The 21262-nt window shown below is 31.0% G+C and overlaps 1 protein-coding gene across 1 annotated transcript; it reads right to left on the reverse strand.

The window, feature by feature from the left end:
- Nucleotides 1-1820: 1820 nt before the first annotated feature.
- On the reverse strand, nucleotides 1821-18913 carry LOC132729245 (ceramide phosphoethanolamine synthase-like; the record flags this gene model as incomplete). Its single annotated transcript, XM_060714967.1, is given in 4 exon segments — nucleotides 1821-10268; nucleotides 13659-13739; nucleotides 14296-14418; nucleotides 17834-18913. Coding segments are annotated over 4 exon segments (1083 nt in total). The 3' UTR covers nucleotides 1821-10244.
- Nucleotides 18914-21262: the final 2349 nt, after the last annotated feature.

Genomic DNA, 21262 nt, shown 5'->3' on the forward strand with positions numbered 1-21262 from the left:
TCTGATCATTTTATCATACGACATAACGAATTTTAGTTCTGGAAAAGGAAAAATATCAGGTTTGATTGAGTCTGTTTATGAGGGATTATGGAAAAAATGCAACACCCATAGCACCGGCGAAAGTGGTATACGATCTTCAACACTTGTGCTGAAATCAATAATCCCGAAGGACCAGAAAAATATAACAATAGCAACAAAACGCTCAACAGGGATGTAAATCTTGAGAGAGCTACACGAATTTCTTATTAATATTGACAATCATTTCTTATTTCTATACTCTTAGTTATTTTTATTTATATCTTTTTTTTTAAATTTTGTTTTCAAATAAAATTATTTCCCTTAATGCTATCCATGTAAATTAAAAAACTCAATTTCATCATACATTCTGACAAGATATTAGAAAACATGTAAATCTTTCTTTTTTGAAAAATTAAAACCACTTACCATAGAAGTATGAAAAAAGTTTCAATGTTTCAGTTTTCATTTCTACAATAAAACTTTTTTATACAGACCATCGATTTTAACATTTGTATATTAAAGCAGTTTCACTACTTCATCAAAATATCCCTTTGAATATTATACAAGTTTCATTTAAATTTTCAAATCTATCTTTGCCCGTGTCTCACTTCTCTATTGTTAATTTAGATGTTCTCAGATTATGGGTACGTTATACCGCATAACAAACTATCCCAAAAGTATGTGTTCAAGTATAGGTCAGCCGACTCATCAACAAACCGAGGATTGGTAACTTATTTTGTCACTTACTTAATCTTTAGATCTGTTAGATTGTCGTTTTTTTTAAATCTTTTGCCTTTGCAAATAGTTCATAATCTGAAATACATGTACGAGGGTTGTCCGGAAGGTTCCTATACATCTTCGTTGCTGACTAAAACAAAACATACGTTTTACAAATTGAACAACGGCATGAAATGACTCATTGCCGGTATACGTGTTTGTGCCCATCGTACATTGAAATAGTTTTCGCCAGTTATGTATAAACACTACATTCTTCATATTCTACGTTCCAGAACAGTGATTTGTTGCGTCAAACATTGATCTTTTCTTTGGTTCAGATGATTTTTATTGACTTTATGTGCGACTGCAATTTTTATTCAGTTATTCAAACATTTTAGGTGTTCCCCATGCACAAGAGCTTTACTATCTGTCTGGGACTTCATTCTTCGCTGTAACACCGTGTCCAGACTCACATTACGTCACGTGTCCAATCCAGTGGAGAACGCACCAAAACTGGTCTTATACCGACTACAAACAATGAAACTCTAGTCAGACTTTGCCAAATTGAAGTAAGCAATCGTTATTACATATCATTTTTAACGTGGCCATTGTACCCGGCTCTCTAGTTAGATGCAATATAGCATGTCAGAATGAACTATGGGTAAAGGGAAGTAATTCAATTTCAATTTTACAGAAACGATATTCAATGAAGGGGAGTTTGAAGGCAATTTTGGATGTCTATAGGCCGTTATTCATTATTGAAGTTATTTATTATTCAGTCTGTGGAATTTTCTGACACTTTATCATACTCATTCCAGACAGGAGCTGGTATATAAGATTTAAAGATGCTGCCGTTACAAACACAGATACGCTTGTTATAAAAGCAGCTTATTGCAAAGCCCAACAATTTGTGTGCCGGAGATCATTGTACGACGGTCGCCCTGCAGTAAAGACCGACATTTTACTTTTTAATACATTATCAGATTTTTCATGAAAATTAGCATAAAAGTGGAGACATGCCGCTTTAAACATAAAGTTGAGATTATTTAGCCCTTACTTGTAACAATAAGACACAAAGAAAGGTAGATATTTTATACTTTTATTAAACAATTCAAAGTACAGACTTAAGTGTAAGTAATAAACCTTCATGGCACACCAACATCACTCTTATTTCAGAACTACATTTTATATACCAATATTTCACACAGACGAAAACAAACATGTGTTTGAATGACACATGTAAAATCAACACATTTAAGACTCATAAATGTTAGATAATTTACGATCATGAATGTAAGTAACTGCGGTGTAGCAAAGAAAGTTTAAGTAACAGTTAACTATCAGTAAAAACTATTGAGAAACAGAAGTTAAAACATATCTAGCTGTCATGTTTTATTATTACAAATGAAGAAATTTTAGACAAAAAAATAACAAGAGCATCGCATGCGGTGTGAATGCTTGTCTGTTAAACAATAACCAATTTTTCTAAAAAAATGAAAGACAATAAGTGGAATAACTCAAGAAATTGACCTTTCAGAATTATGTCCCTTGTCTTACAACTGCACCTTGTCATGATGAGCAAGTATTCCAAGTTTCATGACGATAACTTTTAAAATGTTTTGAATAATGGACTACATTTAAGTTTTTGCATGACATCAATGACAACTACAATGACGACGCAGCCATTGCAATAGCTAGACTTTTTCTTTCAAACAGACAAGCTAACAAGAGCTGTCCGTAAGACAGCGCGCTCGACTTTTTTATTGCTTGCCAATAAAAAAAGTTTTTGCAGTAAAAGGCAATACAAGAATCTCTGTATTTTTAAAGTGAACAATGGCCATGAGCATTAAGATATTTAGTGAAGAATTATTTTACTGAATTGTGTGATACCCTTGAACACTGCAGCAAAGTTTGAAATGTTTAAGTCAAAAGAGGGCTGGTAAGAAAGAAAAAAAAACTGAGTTGAGCCTTAAATAAATTTAATAGTATTATACTACTGATTTTAATTTCAAGTACAAAAAGAGAAAAATAACTAGTTGTTTGATACCCTTGAATATTACAGCAATGTTTATATGACATAATTTATGGTAAAGTGAACAAGTGGATAGGAATGAATTTTTTTTAGATTTTTTAAGTTTTTTAGTGCTTGCCTATAATACAAAACATTGACAGTTAAGGGCCATAATTCAAATAAAATCTTTGACAGAATTACCTTCTCCTGGACATGTTTGGGAATCATGATTGTAAACAAGTATTCCAACTTTCAAATTAATATCTCAAACAGTTCAGTCAAAAAGTGGACTGGTACTAAAAAACTTAACCAAGATTCTAAGTCGATAAAAGGCCTTAATTTTTAAAACAAATCCTTGACAGAGTTACCTTCTCTTGCGTACAGATGGGGGTAATGATGTGAAATAGCATTAAAAGTTTCAAAGCAATATCTCAAAGGGTTAAGGCAATAAGTGGATTTTACCCATATTCAATGTATTTTCTAAGTCAAAAAGGGGCATAATTCTGTCAAAAACCTTGACAGAGTTATGTCCTCTTGTCTGTTGATGAAGGTCGTGATGGTAAACAAGTATGGTCAGTTTCAAAGCAATACCTCCAATGGTTTTGAAATAAAGTGAGGTGGTACAAAAAACTTAACCAAGCTCAATACACTTTCTAAGTCAAAAAAGGGCCATAATTCTGTCAAAAACCTTGACAGAGTTATGTACTCTTGTCTGTAGATGGAGGTTATGATGGTGAACAAGTATGGTAAGTTTCAAAGCCATACTTGTAATACTTCTGAAATAAAGTGGGGTGGTACGAAAAACTTAACCAAGGTGTGACGCCAACGCCGACGCTAACGCCGACGCCGACGCCGGGGCGAGTAGGATAGCTCCCCTTTTCATAGAAAAGTCGAGCTAAAAAGTAGTTCAAGTTAATGTTACATTATATAAAACTTGGAAGTATAACTCTTTTACAAGATGTAACATTTAACAATTGAAGGACGTTAAAATTTATAATTTATGAAACCTACAAAAAACAGGACTATCTTACATTTCATACATATAAAACACTGACAAATATATAATATACAAATGTCATACATTAACCATATTTAGCATATGTATAATATGCAGTGTCAACTTGTGTAAGAATAATACATACTAGTATATTTATACTAATTAAAATTAACACATACAAGACAAACCCATGTGAGATCATTCATGGATCACTTTTGTTAGTAACGTCACTGGGGTAGTTATCTAAAATTAGTAAATACTACAGTAAACAAAATGTCCACATGTTTTTGTCATGTGCTTATATATGAATACTTCGTCACTTCAGTGCAGTAACGGGTTAAGCCCTTCTTAATTTAATAGGACTTAACCCAGTTATTGCACTACAGTAACGACTTGCAGACAAAAAAGAAAAACTTCTAGTTTAATATAATATTTAAGGCGATGATGATGATAATAATGATGATAAAGATGATGATAATGATGATAAAGATGATGATGATGATAAGGTCCACGGTGGCTGAGATGATGATAATTATATAATAATTGATAATGCTCATAATGATATTGATGGTACTGAAAATTGAGTGAACTCTGATATTGAAAACCATGATGATGATGATGATGATGATGATGATGATAATGACAAATTTAGTAAAATGGTGCACTGTTAATTTTAAAATACTCAATTAAGGTCAATACAAAAATGATCACATTGTTTACTATGATACTGAAAGCAAAGAAAACAGAAAAATAATACACAGAAATAAAACAAGTTCATTGAATTGAATTGATATCCTCATCAAAATGATACAAATCACATACTTGAAGATTTTGAGTAATTATGTACGAGCCTTGCCAAGCACAGGAACATTCTTTAACAAAGGGCAGTAACTTCAAAATTATGCAAGAGCGTTATTACTGTATTACTTTCTTTGCTCACTTCATAATATTTTACCTTTAAATATACTTTCAAAATAATCTTGAAAATTAGCATGAATATGGAAAGAGGCATGCTACTTTAAGTCTCAGAAATGATTTTTTTTTCTTTCTGTAGAAAGGCATTCATGGGCTTTATAATGTTCTAATAATAGATTTAGGACATGTATAAAACTTAATTACCTGATGAATACAGTGCCAAAATGTGATATGATTTGTGATATAAAAGGTAGCAAAAAATGAAAACAAAATGGTACATTGACTTCCATACAAACTACCAAATCACTATAACTGTACGAATTGCTAAATCACAAAAGATGGCTCAACTTAAATATACTGGCAATGAGTAACTTTTAAGAATCTGCTACAGGACACCAAAAATATAAAGCTTTTGAAAAAAGAAAAACAAATAGCTATATTGAGACTTGATGGGTCTTAAATGGTAATTTGTGAAATTTCATAATGAAACTATACAAAGTAGTTTAAATTACAAAAAATATTAGTGCTTATAAAAATGCGCTGTATCATATATCGTTAAGCAAAGAAAAATTGTACATTAACTAGAAATTTAACTCTTAAAAGTAAGCAAGAAATTAACTTGTCAATAAAATTACTGTGCGTTTTGTTGATTTTCATTGGTCAATCATGAAGTTTACGTTTCATGTAAAAGTTACTGTATAAGTTCTAAATGACTGCAAATTTTTAAAATTAGTCACAACAATACAAAGAAAGGATTTTGCAGAGTCAATAATTTGCTATAAAATCAGGTTATAACTTGAGCTGCCACAGGAGCGACACAGGATTTTATGTAGATCCATTTACCATTATTTCTGAAGGTGAACATTTGAGTTAAATGTGAAAAAAAAGTTTGTCAAGGGGTACAAGAATAATGATTGATACTGCGGACACAAAATTGTCTTACATTTGACCTTCAAGGGTGACCTTGACTTGAACCAGGAAAGAAGTGGCATGATGGGTTCTGCACACCACCTTGTTGAGTAAAGATTGAAGAAAATCTCTTCAAGACGTAAAGGATTAATAGCGTGGGAATGGTGGAGTGGATCCAACTGGCAGCCAGACCCACAGGACAAAGTGGTTCCAGTGGTTCCTACATTAATGTGGAAGGGGGAGTAATTATGAATGTGTTTAAAAAAGCTATTGGCTACGTAAGCAGCAAAGTATAGAGGTACAACCTTTAAAACTACGCCCTGCAATCTATCCAAAAAAAAAAAATTCTATAAATAATATTAATGAACTGGTAAATTAAAGAATAACAGTATTTTAACAGGAGTCAAAGTGAGGTATTATTAATATGTCATAAATTAAATTTATAACAGTACAAGAGTACAAATCAAAACTTCATATACAACTACTTTACATCGCTGATTCAATTCAACAAGAATACAATAACAAAAGTACAACAACAAAAATACTTTACACGTATAACTTAAAAGAAAACAACAATTGTTTTAAAATGAGACAATGAAGAAGTCATTATATAATACTTTTCGTCCTACAAAAAATGAAGCTGTATGTAAACATATAAACATTTAAAAATTGATTGCTTATTTGATCTAAATATATATTACCCTTTTATAAAGTAAAGCATGCAAAATTGCAATACATATTGTGTAGCTTAAATAAAATCCATACTGGCAATACCAAAACATATATCGTGCAATGACATCAGCTAATAGAACAATTTTCAACAATTTAACTTATCAAAACATTTCTTCTTTTAAAAATCTCTGACTTCCAATATATTGCGTAATGGCATAATAATGAGAATGAAACAAAACTTGAGATGACTTAAATATAGAATGAGATACAAACACACTTAAAGCATTTTTATATATAATTGTAAAAAAAATACACCAACTTTGATGATCATGTTAAAAACGGAGACTTATCTGACCAGTATAAAGCATTATACCAAACATTGGTTTGTGGTCTTCAGGTGGTGGACGTGTAATGCAACAAAGGTTTATTGGAAATTAATATATTTAAAGTTGTAAAAGAACTGGAGATCTCGTGATTATAGGTGGTCTTTAGCTAAAACCTTTAAAATATGAGTAAATATATCTTTAGTATTTTCTTATAATAATTAGCAAAGTACTTTCTTATAGGCATAGTTTTACATGTACATTCAGCATGATCTATTGAGACATCAAAGTAAAAGTTATCGTAAGATCTTCACAGAATTGCTTTACACAAATAATAAATGATAAAATGACAACTAGATTATCCTCAAATAAATAGGCATAAACACTTCACCTAATATTCTGTAGTTTTGGAATTTGTAAAGTAAAATGGTATAGCATTTGTGAACAAACTTATCATTAACTGCATCTGTTGAAAAATTCCATACATATACGAGTGCTTGTATGTATATACACATTCCAAAATCTTTAACAAGTGTTGGAGTTTTATAAGTAATGGTTAACTTAGCTATCTACAATGCACTGATAATTCACAAAACAAAGTTTTACCAATAATCCACATATCAAAGTAATCACCTATGCACTGTCCTGACCTTTAAGTCATTATACAATATAAGAGAATAATTGAGATAACCCGTACCTTAACTGGGTCATTTTAATGTAAACATTCATTTAATATGCTTAAATACTTAATGTATATACCATAAAAATTACCACTTAAGAAACAATTATTTCTTATACAGTTTTTCATTATTTCTTTTACTGAATTGCCATTTTTACAGGTATACATGTATTTTAATGACATGACTACCACAAAATGTATTTAAATTAACCTGTTTCTAATTTTTCTAACTAACATATCCTAAGGGTGATGTCAATTTTCCAGGTAAGCAAGACCTCATTATTGGCCTACTTGATAAATTTTTGATGGTAAAAACAAGTATCTTGAAAGGAAAAAATCAATCACATAATTTGCTAGACATTCATTATGAACATAAAATATTTGGCTCTTCAAAAATTCAAACGTAAATTCTTTGAAAATCAAAGAAAGCATAAATTCTAATGACTTCGGCACTGCAGCCATAATCAAAAAATATCATATTTATACAGTAGTGGTTTAACTGGAAAAGAGAACAATTATCTAAATATAGTAGTAATATATGTTATTCCGAACTCAGCAAATGTGGGTTTTTCCAAGCTAATACCCTAGTACAAACAAACTTTTACTGTTATAGCTTCATGGTGCACCTTTTTTGCTTATTTTCGAAATTGTAACTGTAAAAATTTGCTTGTACCCTCGACTTAGCTGGGAAAAAACCTAAAATATTTCTTATTCTGGATTTAGTCTATTGGCTTATCTTATCTACCGGTAGTCTGTAAGAAGTAATAGGTTAATGATAATCCAGATGCTGAAGTGCAACAATAATGTTTCTGTCATACTATAACTTATCTTTGGGTCCAGTTGGCACACAAATATAACATATTCTATCTGCATACACACTTTATGAGTGCTGCAGACAACAAAAGATCAATTTTGATTAGCACAGCAATACATAAATACTCCTTAATTTATACACATACCTGAATGTTTGAGTCAGGAAACAGATATAGTTTCTAGTATAACATGAGCCGCGTCACGACAAAACCAACATAGTGCGTTTGCGACCAGCATGGATCCAGACCAGCCTGCGCATCCGCGCAGTCTGATCAGGATCCATGCTGTTCGCTTACGAACTTTATAACAAGAAGAGAAACTGACAGGAAACAGCATAGATCCTAATCAGACTGCACCTATGCGCAGGCTGGTCTGGATCCATGCTGGTCGCAAACCCATTATGTTGGTTTTGTCATGGCTCGGCTCACATATTTTCAGTATACAACAACATAAGAAATTAACGACATGTATTACATAACATTATACTCAATAATAACTAAAGGAAGACAAAATCATCAATCTATCTCCCATTCACTCTTTAGCAATAAAAATAATGTAAAAATGGATAAAAGCAACTTTTTCACTCATTATTAATGTAATAATTTTACTTTCAACACAATATAATTATTTATCATCATGAACTATACCTCTATTTCATAAAAATATAGCAGAAATAATGTCATGTGTTTTTCTACATATTTTCAAGAGTTATTTCATTTACAAGTTTAAATTTCTGCAAGGTCACTGCTAAGAAGTTACAACATAATCATATCCCATAAAGAAAAAGTCCCATTATTTTCTCTATACTAACACCCTACAAATGTACACGAAATTTATCATACTTCAAATACAATGCTCATTCATAATGTTTAAAAGATTTGCAACATTGGAAATATAATCAAAAGATATGGCAATTAAAGCTAAAAGGGATTTTTATCTAATTATTTAACAATCTAATTTAACAATTCTGGGGGCATAAGGTATGATTTCTTATTGTTCTTTGTATAATCATGTAATTATGCTAACAACATTCTGCAAATAAACTGTATATTGTATTGTATTGTATTGTATTGATTATGTATGGGAGAGAGACTATAAAATTTGAAAATAATCTAAGCAAAAAGTTCTTTTGACTTTCAACTTATACACTCACCATTTACCATGGCATGAGCATAATGTTGATTCAATCATTGGTGCAGCAATAATAACATTTGAAGTTAATTCCAATCTTAGATAGAAAGGCAGCTCACATAAAGAAAACTTGTAATGAAGAAAATGAAATGTAAACCAAGTGTTACACAGAAAATCTGTCTGCGGAAAATTGATACTTTAGATGTTTGATAGGAATATACGACGCAATTTTGTAGCTTGTATAAGAAATTTCTTTGATATATACCAAAGTATTTCGTGCATAAAAAAAGATTTTAAAATGAAATAAGCAGTATAACACTTGACAATATCCTTGGATTCTCATACACATCAAAACACAAAAAAACACTTAAGAAAATTTAATAATTTAGATCCAAAAGAATGCTTAAAAATTCTTAAAATGCCACACAGCATTGAAGAAACATATATACATCAAACAATACTAAAACAATTCATGCTCACTCGAAATCAGACTTCTCTTTCAACTATAAGATGTACACGCCTCTCTAAAGACTGCTCATTCATTACACAATGCCTCAATAAAGCCATCTTTACAATATAAATTATATATTGGAAACTTCATAAATAACAATTACAAAACTTGATCTTTGGAGATCAAATATTTTCAATTATTTGCAATGTCATGTCTAAGATTTATTGCCATCTAAATATTGACCTTTTCAAAAATACAGCCTATCAACTAACAGATAATGACATTTCAATTTTTATTTCAAATGTTCAAAATCTTGCTACGTAAATATCAACTTTTCTTATCATTCAAAGGGGCTTTCTCAAGACTTCTTTTGTTACCTATGGAGCCTTTGTTAGGGACACTCTCAAGATTATGCGTGATTTCCATTGCAAATGTTCTGCTAAATAGTTAATGTCACTCTGAAGGTAAATTGTGCTGTCTTTGATGATGTTTCTGAATTTATTGTTCCTGTTAAAATATATCAGATATATAAGGAAACTGTTCTGCATATTCCTTGTTGTAACGTACTTTGGTTTATTCAGCTTGTTCACCAAATTCTACGCCTACTTTTACATTTGTAATTCACTTCTTACCTGAAATGATAAAATAAATACATACATTATAAAGCATGAAATGATAAAATAAATACATTATAAAACACCTGAAAGTTTAACTGTGAAAGCTTGAATGCCTCTAATAATATAAAAGATTTGTAAATATGTGGATAGTTATTTCTGCTTTAAGCAATATATAGAGAAAGAAAATTTGCAGTTAAATTGGGTTTTCATTTCTTTTATTGATGCAATAAAAAATAATCACACAAAAAGCAGTAAAGTCTCAAAGCAAAATATTGTACTATTGTAAGTCATGTTAATGTAAATGATACCAATCTCAAAACTGTCTCAAAGTTTGTAAAGTGTCAAGTACAAAGAAGATGTTTTAAACTTGTAATTGCATATGCATGTAAAGTATGCATAAATTGGATTTTTGAAAGGATGAAATCTTAAATTTAAATGAAGACACTTGAGTATGTTTATATAGTTCATGTACACATTCTACTATATATATATATAAGTGAAAAGTTGAGTAAAAACAAATTTTTAATACATCTTGTCTGAGATATATTGCTAGCAAAGTTCATAATTCTTCATGGAAATGTAGAGTACCTAAGATCATTAGGCAACATTTTGGGCTGTCACTTATTTTAATATCACCCTATCTAACCTCATTTTAAAATAAAATATAGATAACCCCGATTCAACCTACACACCCTTTCAAGTTTTCTTATATAAACTAACTGCATTCAGTTACAGTACATTTAATTGAAAGAAATTAATTATATTTCTAACATTCAATATGACAAGGCCAGTATCTTTACATTCATTACGATAATGCAATCACATCATAATGAGGTCATGTCTCACATTGATAGTTAATTCAGTATGACCATGTTTATCTCCTATTATGACAAAATATACTAGACAGGTGTGTCTCTGCCATAACTGATTCATTCAATGCCCGTATTGACTTATTGACTGTCTATTGTATCTCTTATCAGTCTGAGAAATCAATGATTCATAAACAATGTTGCCTTTATATCAACCCTGAACATGCTCAATATTTTAAACTTCCATTTTTGGAACTGTCCATTATCAATTTTAGGGATATTGATTTGAATGTTTAAAGTTTGTCAGCCAACAGTATAGAACCTGGTCAGACTGTACGGATGAGCAGGCTGGCCTGGCTCTATACTAGTGGCGTTACGCTTTTGGTTCCAGCACTTTAAGGTTAATATAGATTCAAATTCCATCGAACAATGAAACTCACTCAAATAACAAGACAGCCTGCTCGATTATTTTCAGTGCTTGACAGTAATAAAAGTGGTATAACTTAGCTCTGTGAAGAGGTATTTCAGAGTTATGGGACCTGTGCCAATCATGTCAGATAATCACAGAGAACAAGACAGAGTGTGAAGTTTCAACCCATTTCTTTCAGTAGTTTTTGAGGTATCCAACCTGCACGAGAATACTAAACCCAATGTGTGATGCGATGCAAGGGCGTGTACAAAAGCTGTCCAATTCTACCAATACCTGCATAGTTTGACCTGTACTCCTGATAACCAATAGATCAAACTTATCATATTCATGTGTGTTAACAACTGAGCTGTCACACTTTTGAGTAAATGGAAAAGACAATAGTACTTCAAAAGTTCAGAAAGTCAAAATGGTCATTTTTCCCTTAGGGGCAGAATTTAAGTAACTTTTGTTATAACAAATCTACCATAAACTCTGTACATGCTGCTAGCATAGCACCCTTAAAACTTATCTCATAATTATGTGATATCAGTGTCGATATCGAATCATTTCATCAAAACATATTTACTTTTCAAAGAAACGCTATCTAAGCTTGGTATGGTGATAAGTTCATTCTTGATTAATTTTATTTCCCCCCACAAAAGTTTTTTTATGTATTCTTTCAAGTGTATAAAGCTAAATATCTGCTTCAAAAGTTTTCATTTACAAAAGATTTGCAAACTAGAAAATACCCGTATCTGTATTAAAGAAATTTCTTTGTAAATATCTTATGTAAGATCAAATGACACAAGCAAGAAATCATTGCACAATGTTTTACTGCAACATAATAAAATTTATTCTGGGACGTTTCAGTTTACATTACAATATTCATATGTGTTAAATAACAGAGACATTCTATGTTACAACTTTGGAGAATTGGCCATAAGATTTTTCATAACAATATAATTTATTATTTCACCATTGTGAACTTTATAAAAATATTTGTCAGAAATATAGCTTTATACCCATTAACGAACTTCGTCATTTCATGTATATGCTCATTATACATGACTGTGAAAAGGGAAAAAACATGTGTACTAAGGATATATAATGGCCTTATAAATTGTATTGAGTTATAACTGAATGCTCTGTATTGAATTTCTAATTTGGAAATATTGTGCTGAAATACTCCGCCAAGAACCAGATAATGAGGTGGTGGAAATGACTTCATATATATAATATAATAAAAGATGCTGTTAACAATCTTATCAACATAATTACAACATACATGTACAATGTACTAGAATATTTCATGGTTTTTATAAAACTATATATAGATAATTATTTCAGGTTTATATGATAATCACATTTTAACTCTAGCTAACCTAGAGGTCAAGTCATGATGTTCGAGATAGTCAGACATATCACTGGCAACATTCTAATGTTTATTCAGTATATGTTGAGTAAATTGAGTATAGTCGTACCATTATTTTAATACCCTTAAACCATGGTTTTTATCTAAAAACAAGGTATCCATCTTTAAATCCAGACAAAAAAACATTCAACATTTATAGGTCGGATTTCTACGTCGCACAAATACAGTATAGGTCATATGGCAACTTAGTAGCTTTATTGGTGGAGAAAGACCTCAGGTGCCTTTTCGTGCATTATTTCAGGCACTAACGGGCATGTGAGTAGAACCAGCGACTGTCCATAAGCTAGCTAGATAGCTTCCTCACATGAAAAAATCTTAAGTCCCTGTCGAGGTTCAAACCCACAGCAGTGAGCAAATGGTTTGAAGTCGATGACATTAACCACTCAACCACAGACACCCCAGATTTTTACAGGTAAATTTTCAAAATATATACTGTTTGAATAGCGACCAGGGTAGACCATGATCAAATGGCAAAGCTGTGTAAGCTGGTTTTTGTCTGCACTGGTAGCATGGGCTGTACCAGTTGCCGCCAGCAGGTTTAGGGTTAAGATCGTAACACAACCATCTTATTTCAAATAGTAAGAAAGAACTCAAACAGTATTTGTATGTTGAGTCAATAAAGTCTTGCCTATAGATGCTACCAATACGGAACCAGACAATGTGAATGTGATATCTATAGGTAATATATAATCATTAATAGCATTATGAAATAAGGTACAAATAATATAAAAATATGAAACATTACAAGGACGTACCTGATATAAATGTATATAACTTAAAATGTTGATGGTTCCAATGATAACATAGCCAAGGTACATAAAAAAATTCAGGAATTCCTGAAATAAAAAGCATAAACATAATATAACAAAAATTACAATGTTCAACCTACAATGTACTCAAAATAATTTAATTGCCTTTCTATGAATTGTTTGTTAACTGAGAAGTATCATTTTACAGACAGGAATGAAACTTGAGTGTTTGGCATGTCATACGATTCTTGAAATGTTGAAGGCAAAAGACAACAAAAGACATTTCAATAATGATGCCACATTATAAGTTGACATACTAATTTCAAAACTGTATAATTTCCTTGTACAAGTATAGCCTTTAGGTCAAGTAAAACACGAGTCGGAAACCATTGACCCCTGCCGGAAACTGACTGACCCCAATTTGAAAAACAAAATGCAAAAGATTTTACCAGAAACACTGACATGTGCTCTTTTGTTAACAAATATGATGCATTGAAATTCTTATTGTAATTTACAAATCAATTAAGTCAAAATGCTAATTCAATTCAAAACTGATCATGGTTATGCAAAAAGAGTTAAAACATATCAATCATTAGATATTGAGAGTATAAAACTTGTGTCAGAAGGACTGGCAGTATCTTACCCAGATCCTGTCCACAAAGACGGCCAAAAGCACCATATGAAGCCAGGTCTGTCCCTCCCATATCCTCCATATGTATATAATAAACCAAGTACTTCCAGAGTGAAATGCCTCTGTCTGAATTTGCTGAAATCATCATAATGATATTGTTTATATATAATTTGACAGCAGAAGTAATTGAGTCGCGTCACGACAAAACCAACGTAATGCGTCCGCGCAGTTTGATCAGGATCCATGCTGTTTGCTTACAAACACTATTACAAGTAGAGAAACTGATAGCGAACAGTATGGATCCTGATCAGACTGCGCGAATGCACAGGCTGGTCTGGATCCATGCTGGTCGCAAACGCATTACATTGGTTTTATCGTGACGCGGCTCAATCATTATACCGTATAAGTGTTTTTTTCTGCGGTGACTTTATTTCTGCTTTTTCTGCGGTCAGTTTCAGCACCGCAGAAATAAAAACCGCAGAATATTTTTCCTTGTTTTTTTTAGTTTTATTTTTAACGATATCTGTCCTACATTATGACCTGTTTCATCTAAACTAATAACGACTTACGGATTATAACGGGTCATCGAGTTACATAAAATTGCTTTCGGCTAAGTATGTAAAATGTGCTTGTAAGGATGTACCTATTGTTATTTATGCCAATTTATGAAAAAGATATTTAAACATCATAGTGTTTGACTGTACGCTAAAAAAGGCTTGTTAACCACTAAATAATTAAAACCATTTTAACCCTTATACTGCTAAATAATCGTCGTATACATTAATTGTTGTCTGATTAACGACAAACTTCTATTAATTTTATTAAATCAAAGATACTACTGGGGTGTATTTTTCACACGTCATTTCACACTTATCAAAAGATGCATGCTGTCTGTTGTTGCACATTATATTTGTTTGCAAGCAAACAATATAATTATTTGTAATTACTACAATATAGTTTTGCAGTGACGACGATAAACAAAATTTTAATACAGATGTGTACATGCAAATAAAATAGTTACAGTAACGTGAATTAGACTTTGATAAGATGAGCCGCAGGATTTAAATCACATTTTGTCCAAAGACTATGCCGTAGAAATAAAGACCACAGAAATAAAAACATGCCAAAATTTAGAAAAACCGCAGAATTTGGAGCCCGCAGAAAAAACCACTTAAACGGTAACTTAAGTTTTAATATTTTCAGATTTTTGTCACCTCTTTATACATCAAAATATAACTACTGTGTATGCTGAGTAAGTCAAGTCTGCCTCTATTCCAATTTGTTGTTTCATTCATGAAAATTTTAATCTTAATAAAATATCACATTGTCATTAGCACTGTCATAAGGTAAATTTTCAGCTTTACTATAAGGTAAATTTTCAGCTTTACTATAAGGTAAATTTTCAGCTTTACTATAAGGTAAATTTTCAGCTTTACTATAACCTTTATAAAACACCTTGGAACTGGTGCTCCTGTGGTGTATTTTAGGCATAAACAGGCGTTGTAATGTCCCTTGCAGGATTCAAACCTACAGCAGTCAGGTACAGTTCCTCAAAAACAGTGACCAGAACAATTGGGCTTTACATGACATACATGTATATCACAGTTTGTCAAAGTTTGGCTGCCAATGAAATCACTCTATTTTGTTTAAATTTTGTCAAAATATTTACAATCTCAACTGTATGTATTAAATTTATATGTTAAATGAGCCGATTTAATGGACTCCGATTTTTACATAATGCACTTGTTTTTTAAAGGGGTGGGGCTAACTGAAAAGTCGTTTATGGTTATATATGTCGTTTTTAAAGGTTAAAATATAAAAAGTCGTTTAAATGGGTTATATAAACAAACCCTTTTTTCCTTCATTCGTTCGTTGGGAAAATTAATTTTTTAAAAACTCTGTTTAAAAATGTCCAAAAGTGACAGGACAGTCAGATCATCTGGCACATTTAAATCTTTTAAAAGTTTATAACAAAAATTATTCAATTCAAACATTAGAGAAGACTTATACAGTACATTTTGTATCTCTTAACATGAGTGAAAATTGTATGGCTCAATTTATCTCTAAACTTTAAGTCTTTACAACAAAAAAACTTTTAATATATATTATAGCATTGTATAAGAATGCTGTACATTATCCTGAAAGAATTCGGTCATACTCTGTTCAAAAATGTCATAACCAGACATACATACAGGTATACTAGTATTCACAAAGATTAATTTGTTATGAGAGACTCTCTACCTAAAATCAAGCCAAACCTTTGTAACTTCACAGACTTTGTTGTTGTGTGCTAATTTTTTCTAACTACTGCAATGTTATGCAATTACAAAAACAGATCCTAAAGACCTTTATGATGGATTGTGTTCAAAATTAGTATGGTGGGATTAGTAACAATAAAGTTCTTAATGGCTGAGAAAGATTAAATCTTAAATAGATCAATTATTATATCCCAAAATTGAGGATAAACAATTTTTTTCTCTACTTCTTATTTCTGTACCAGACAATGCATGTCCCAAATTAAATCCAAACAAAAAATCCTAACTGTCAGTGCACAGTTATTAAAAGGAATTACAATAGAGCTAATACACTGTATTTATATTACATAGAATATCAATTGAAAGATTTTCAGTCGGATCAAAGTAAAGCATGGCTTAACACTATTATATTATATTTCAGTATTCCATTTACAAATCTGATATCATTTAAGTAAACAATGTATCGATTTACAGTAGTTTTATTTACAATGCCTGTGTTCAAATTAAAACTTTCAAAACATCATCAAGTTTGAACAGGACAGCAAGACTATGTCACCATTATGATAGAAAATATACATACATGTATATTATAAGTTATGCAAAATTTCAATTTATAACTTTTTAGTATAATTAAGTACTGTTGCTCAAATTGCTAATGTTAATACCCCAGTAATCATTTATAAGTACATTTACACAGAAATTTTAATTCAAATGTGGCCTTAAGAATAAGTTTTTGAAAAATCCTGCCATTGTATAATATTACAGTATAGGAAATTTGATAATATATGGTTGGTGTGTAAATAAAAATATTGACCCATATTAAATTGACCTATTATTGAAAGGAGTTATTGCTTTTATTTGAAGAAGCAGTGTTTACTTGTTAATCAATGACCTGTAATGCGAAGTTGTCAACTAAGGTAATATATCAAGTGGTTCTATATATTGGTCCACCATTTTTAGCAGAGGAACGTGTAAGTGTTTCCAATTTGTAAATCTAAATCTTTCAATAGAATTAACCAACCTATTTTCAAATTTTCAAGAATTCATGGTATACTTTTAAAAGAAATACTGTATCCTTAAATTCTCTGAAAACAAGTTGAGGCTGGTGAACCAAAATGGTAATTTTCTGAGTTGTGAACTTTGGGGCGGGGTTGAAAAAACAAGTTGTCAGAGACAATAGTCAAATTTTGAAATCTGACAGTCACTATGAATTTTTGAACACCATTTTGGGAAATTGAGTATTTTTGGTGATTTTGGACACATCAGTATGAAGAAAGAAAGAAAAATATACTAACTGTAAGATTTGGGTCCGAAAGATCTGTTTGGAATACCTCGGTATATCGTTCCACGCATTTATCCCAGGAACCACCTGCCACTGCTATCATTAATCCTACACTTAAACATCTTAAAAAGACGTACTTTTTAGTCAACGCAACACCACCATGTCGCTCATGGCCCGTTAAAATATTCAAAATATTGAAATTAAATTTTTTATTTGGTGAATTATTTGGCACAGGGCTTGTAGATCCACTGTCTGACTTTGTTAACGGTAAGGACGAGTAGTTTCCATTTGCAGGTATTAACACTTTCCAGAGATAGAACATTATACCAACCATTAAAAATATGCCACCTAATATATCACTGTATATGTCTACAAAATAACCGAATGTATTGTGATTTGAAACATACATTCCTTGCGTGTGGCTATGACTCCTGTATATGACCCCGTCGAAATCATCTAGCCAAGAACGGAACTCGTATAAAAGAACTGCTATTCTCCGATTACTCAAATGTTCCGATGATACCATTTTCGCTGATACCATACTGACCATGACATGTGTAATACTGATCATGTTTGGGGTTACGAAATAGAAAACTTTACTGAAGTGCGTAATTTCGTCGAAATATTCTGCCGTTGGGCCGATTATATAATGATTCACAGGGTCCGTCATCAGTAGTTTCATGCTTAATGGTTTGAACGGTGAGAAAAATCCAGGAACTGCAGGATCTTGTTTAACAAGCGACATTTCTTGTACTGTAAAGTACAGATGCGTATCCATGGAAATGAAGAATGCCAACATCACTACGATGAACACAACAAATAAAAACTTCCCATTACAGGTGAAGCTCATTGATGAATACGATATCATTTTGCTTCCTCCTTTCACAAACTCTTTCAAAAAAAATCTGAACTGTTTTTATTTTAGACTGCACTTATTACGTCCTTGTAAAGCGTGACTATAGATATGTATGAACGAAGAAAATATCCAGTTCAATTATGATGTCGCCTTATGGTAAAACTATAACAATGACTAGAGACCACTCAAATACTTTCAATTCAATTCCACTGGTATCATAAATTAAATGTATCACAGCTATTTACTTAAAGTGTATCAATAAAATATCATGTTGTATTGTAACGTCTTCACGCACACTGTCACTACTTGACGCGTCTATTCGGCTTAATAAAACAAAGAGGTCTTTTAAACTTGAGATATTGACCTCGGCACTTATTTTGTTTTATCAACCATTCAACTGTCGATTTTGATAAAAACTTTGCCTATATTTTTGTGTTATCTATAACACTTTATTAAAGTGTAAATCACATGTTACAACATGCTCAAATCCTACTGTAGGATATCAAACTACTAATCTAACTATCAACCAATAATGACAAATGTGTCGAAATTCATATACATGTAGGTCAGACTTCTTCTTGCCACTGCTCCTTCCTGTTTTCACTAATGTCATCCAACAAAATTTGTTCACTCTTAAAGTTGGCCGTATTGCTGGAAATAAATAAAAGATACAAATTTATTAAATTAAAACTTTCAATCGGAAGAAAAAACATGAAAGAATTCTTAGTGCAATATATCAAAGATAATGAAATGGGTAAAATCAAACAAACAAAAAATAAAGGAAAACTTTTTTATTGCAGGCTTGATAAGTAATATATAGTCATAACATTTTTAAGCTTAATAGTAATAGTAAATACTGTGAAAGTTACATCCTGTTTTATATTTGATATAGAATTCCAAAAAGATATACATGTAAGAAAGATATAAGTTTATATGAATTAATCCCCTGTACAGTAGAAATATTTCAAACTTTATAATCCAGAACACACATCTTTAATTGAATATCATATAAAATTATGTAAGAACAAAAAAAACAACTTTTCACAGAGTCTGAACAAAAAAACGCACTAAATACTAACTACCATGCATATAACCACAGTGAGAATCTAACTTTAATGAAATGTAAGTATATTTAGAACAATCAACTCCAGGTACACACATGATATCATACGATATATATATACATGAATAACATGATTACATGTACATTTTACCTATATTACTTACTATTTTACCCTAGCTCCCAAAAAAGCTGGTTTAAAAAATCAAATTATATACACCATGTGATATGGGCTGGGGTAAAAAATTAAATGGGAAATTTTAAAACCATGGTAAAACCCTTTTTAAAGTTTTTATTATAAACTTCATGAATAATACACAGGATATACTCAGCTAGCACTTACTTCCTGGAGTTAAAGTACATGTACATACATGCGAACTGTTTTTGATGATCAAGTGGGAGATTTTTCTTCAAAAAGAGGGAGATTTTAGAATTTGCTATAAACAAAGAAGAAAGTTCTGATATAAAAAATAGGGAGATTTCTTAAATTTATAAAAAAACCCCTTCAGTGGGAGTCTCCTGCTTAAAGTGGGAGAGTTCACATGTATGCATGTATAAAGTCATACTTAAGTACCAAGATGAATTTATGTTGTTTATTTATAAATATATGCTCGTTTATTGAAAGAATTGTTACATAGACAGTCTAATTTATTATTTATGTGAATTACTATTCATGAATATTGTATGTAAACAGAATAAAATGTTCCTGCTTCTATTTTTAGCAAATTTGACGATGATTTCACACATACCAACTCACTTTCAATTATATAATTTATATACTGATAAATTTCTTACTTTGTAATCATTTTTATAACAATATAATGATGAATTTTACAATACACACTAATTCAGAGATAAAAGTTTGATATATTATTTTTTGTCCAATTGGATTGCAGCATTTCAAATGAATCGTAACACATTTACTTTGGTAAACTGGTAAACTGTTAATCAGTCAAGTATAAAATCGACTGCTAATAAAAATAATTTAAAACACTAAGTTGTTTAAAATTTATTAGTACATAATTACAAAACTTTAACCTATACAGTTTTTATATAAACTGTCAACTTCTGTAACAATTCCATAAAGTTTTACTAAAATTGTAACATCACTTTTCTGAAAATCTAAAGTTATATATCAAATCCCCACTCTATCCTATTACATCAACTATTCATAAACATTCTATAACAAATAAATCATTGATTCACAAACAAAATTTGAACTGATAAGAGTGTGGTGACATTTTTATTTAATTGAATGTTTGTGATATTGAATGATACTGTAAGAGATTTTAATTTAAAGTCTTAGGTGGATCTTGAAAATAAAATCTGAAAGCATTCATTGTATAATTTATTGTCCCTTTAAAGTGTCATTAATTTTCTCTTGAGATTTGTTTATACCTTCACAGCAAATGTATGTAAGTAATAAAATAGACCCCAACCCCCTTCCCCCCTCACACACGGTCACCATACACATTTAACTTGATTTCAGGTTTATTAATAACCTATTAAAATTTAAATAATATACA

The sequence above is a fragment of the Ruditapes philippinarum genome, unplaced genomic scaffold, assembly GCF_026571515.1.
Source record: "Ruditapes philippinarum isolate M1 unplaced genomic scaffold, ASM2657151v2 ctg5737_1_1_1_1, whole genome shotgun sequence".
Classification (NCBI taxonomy): Eukaryota; Metazoa; Mollusca; class Bivalvia; order Venerida; family Veneridae; genus Ruditapes; species Ruditapes philippinarum.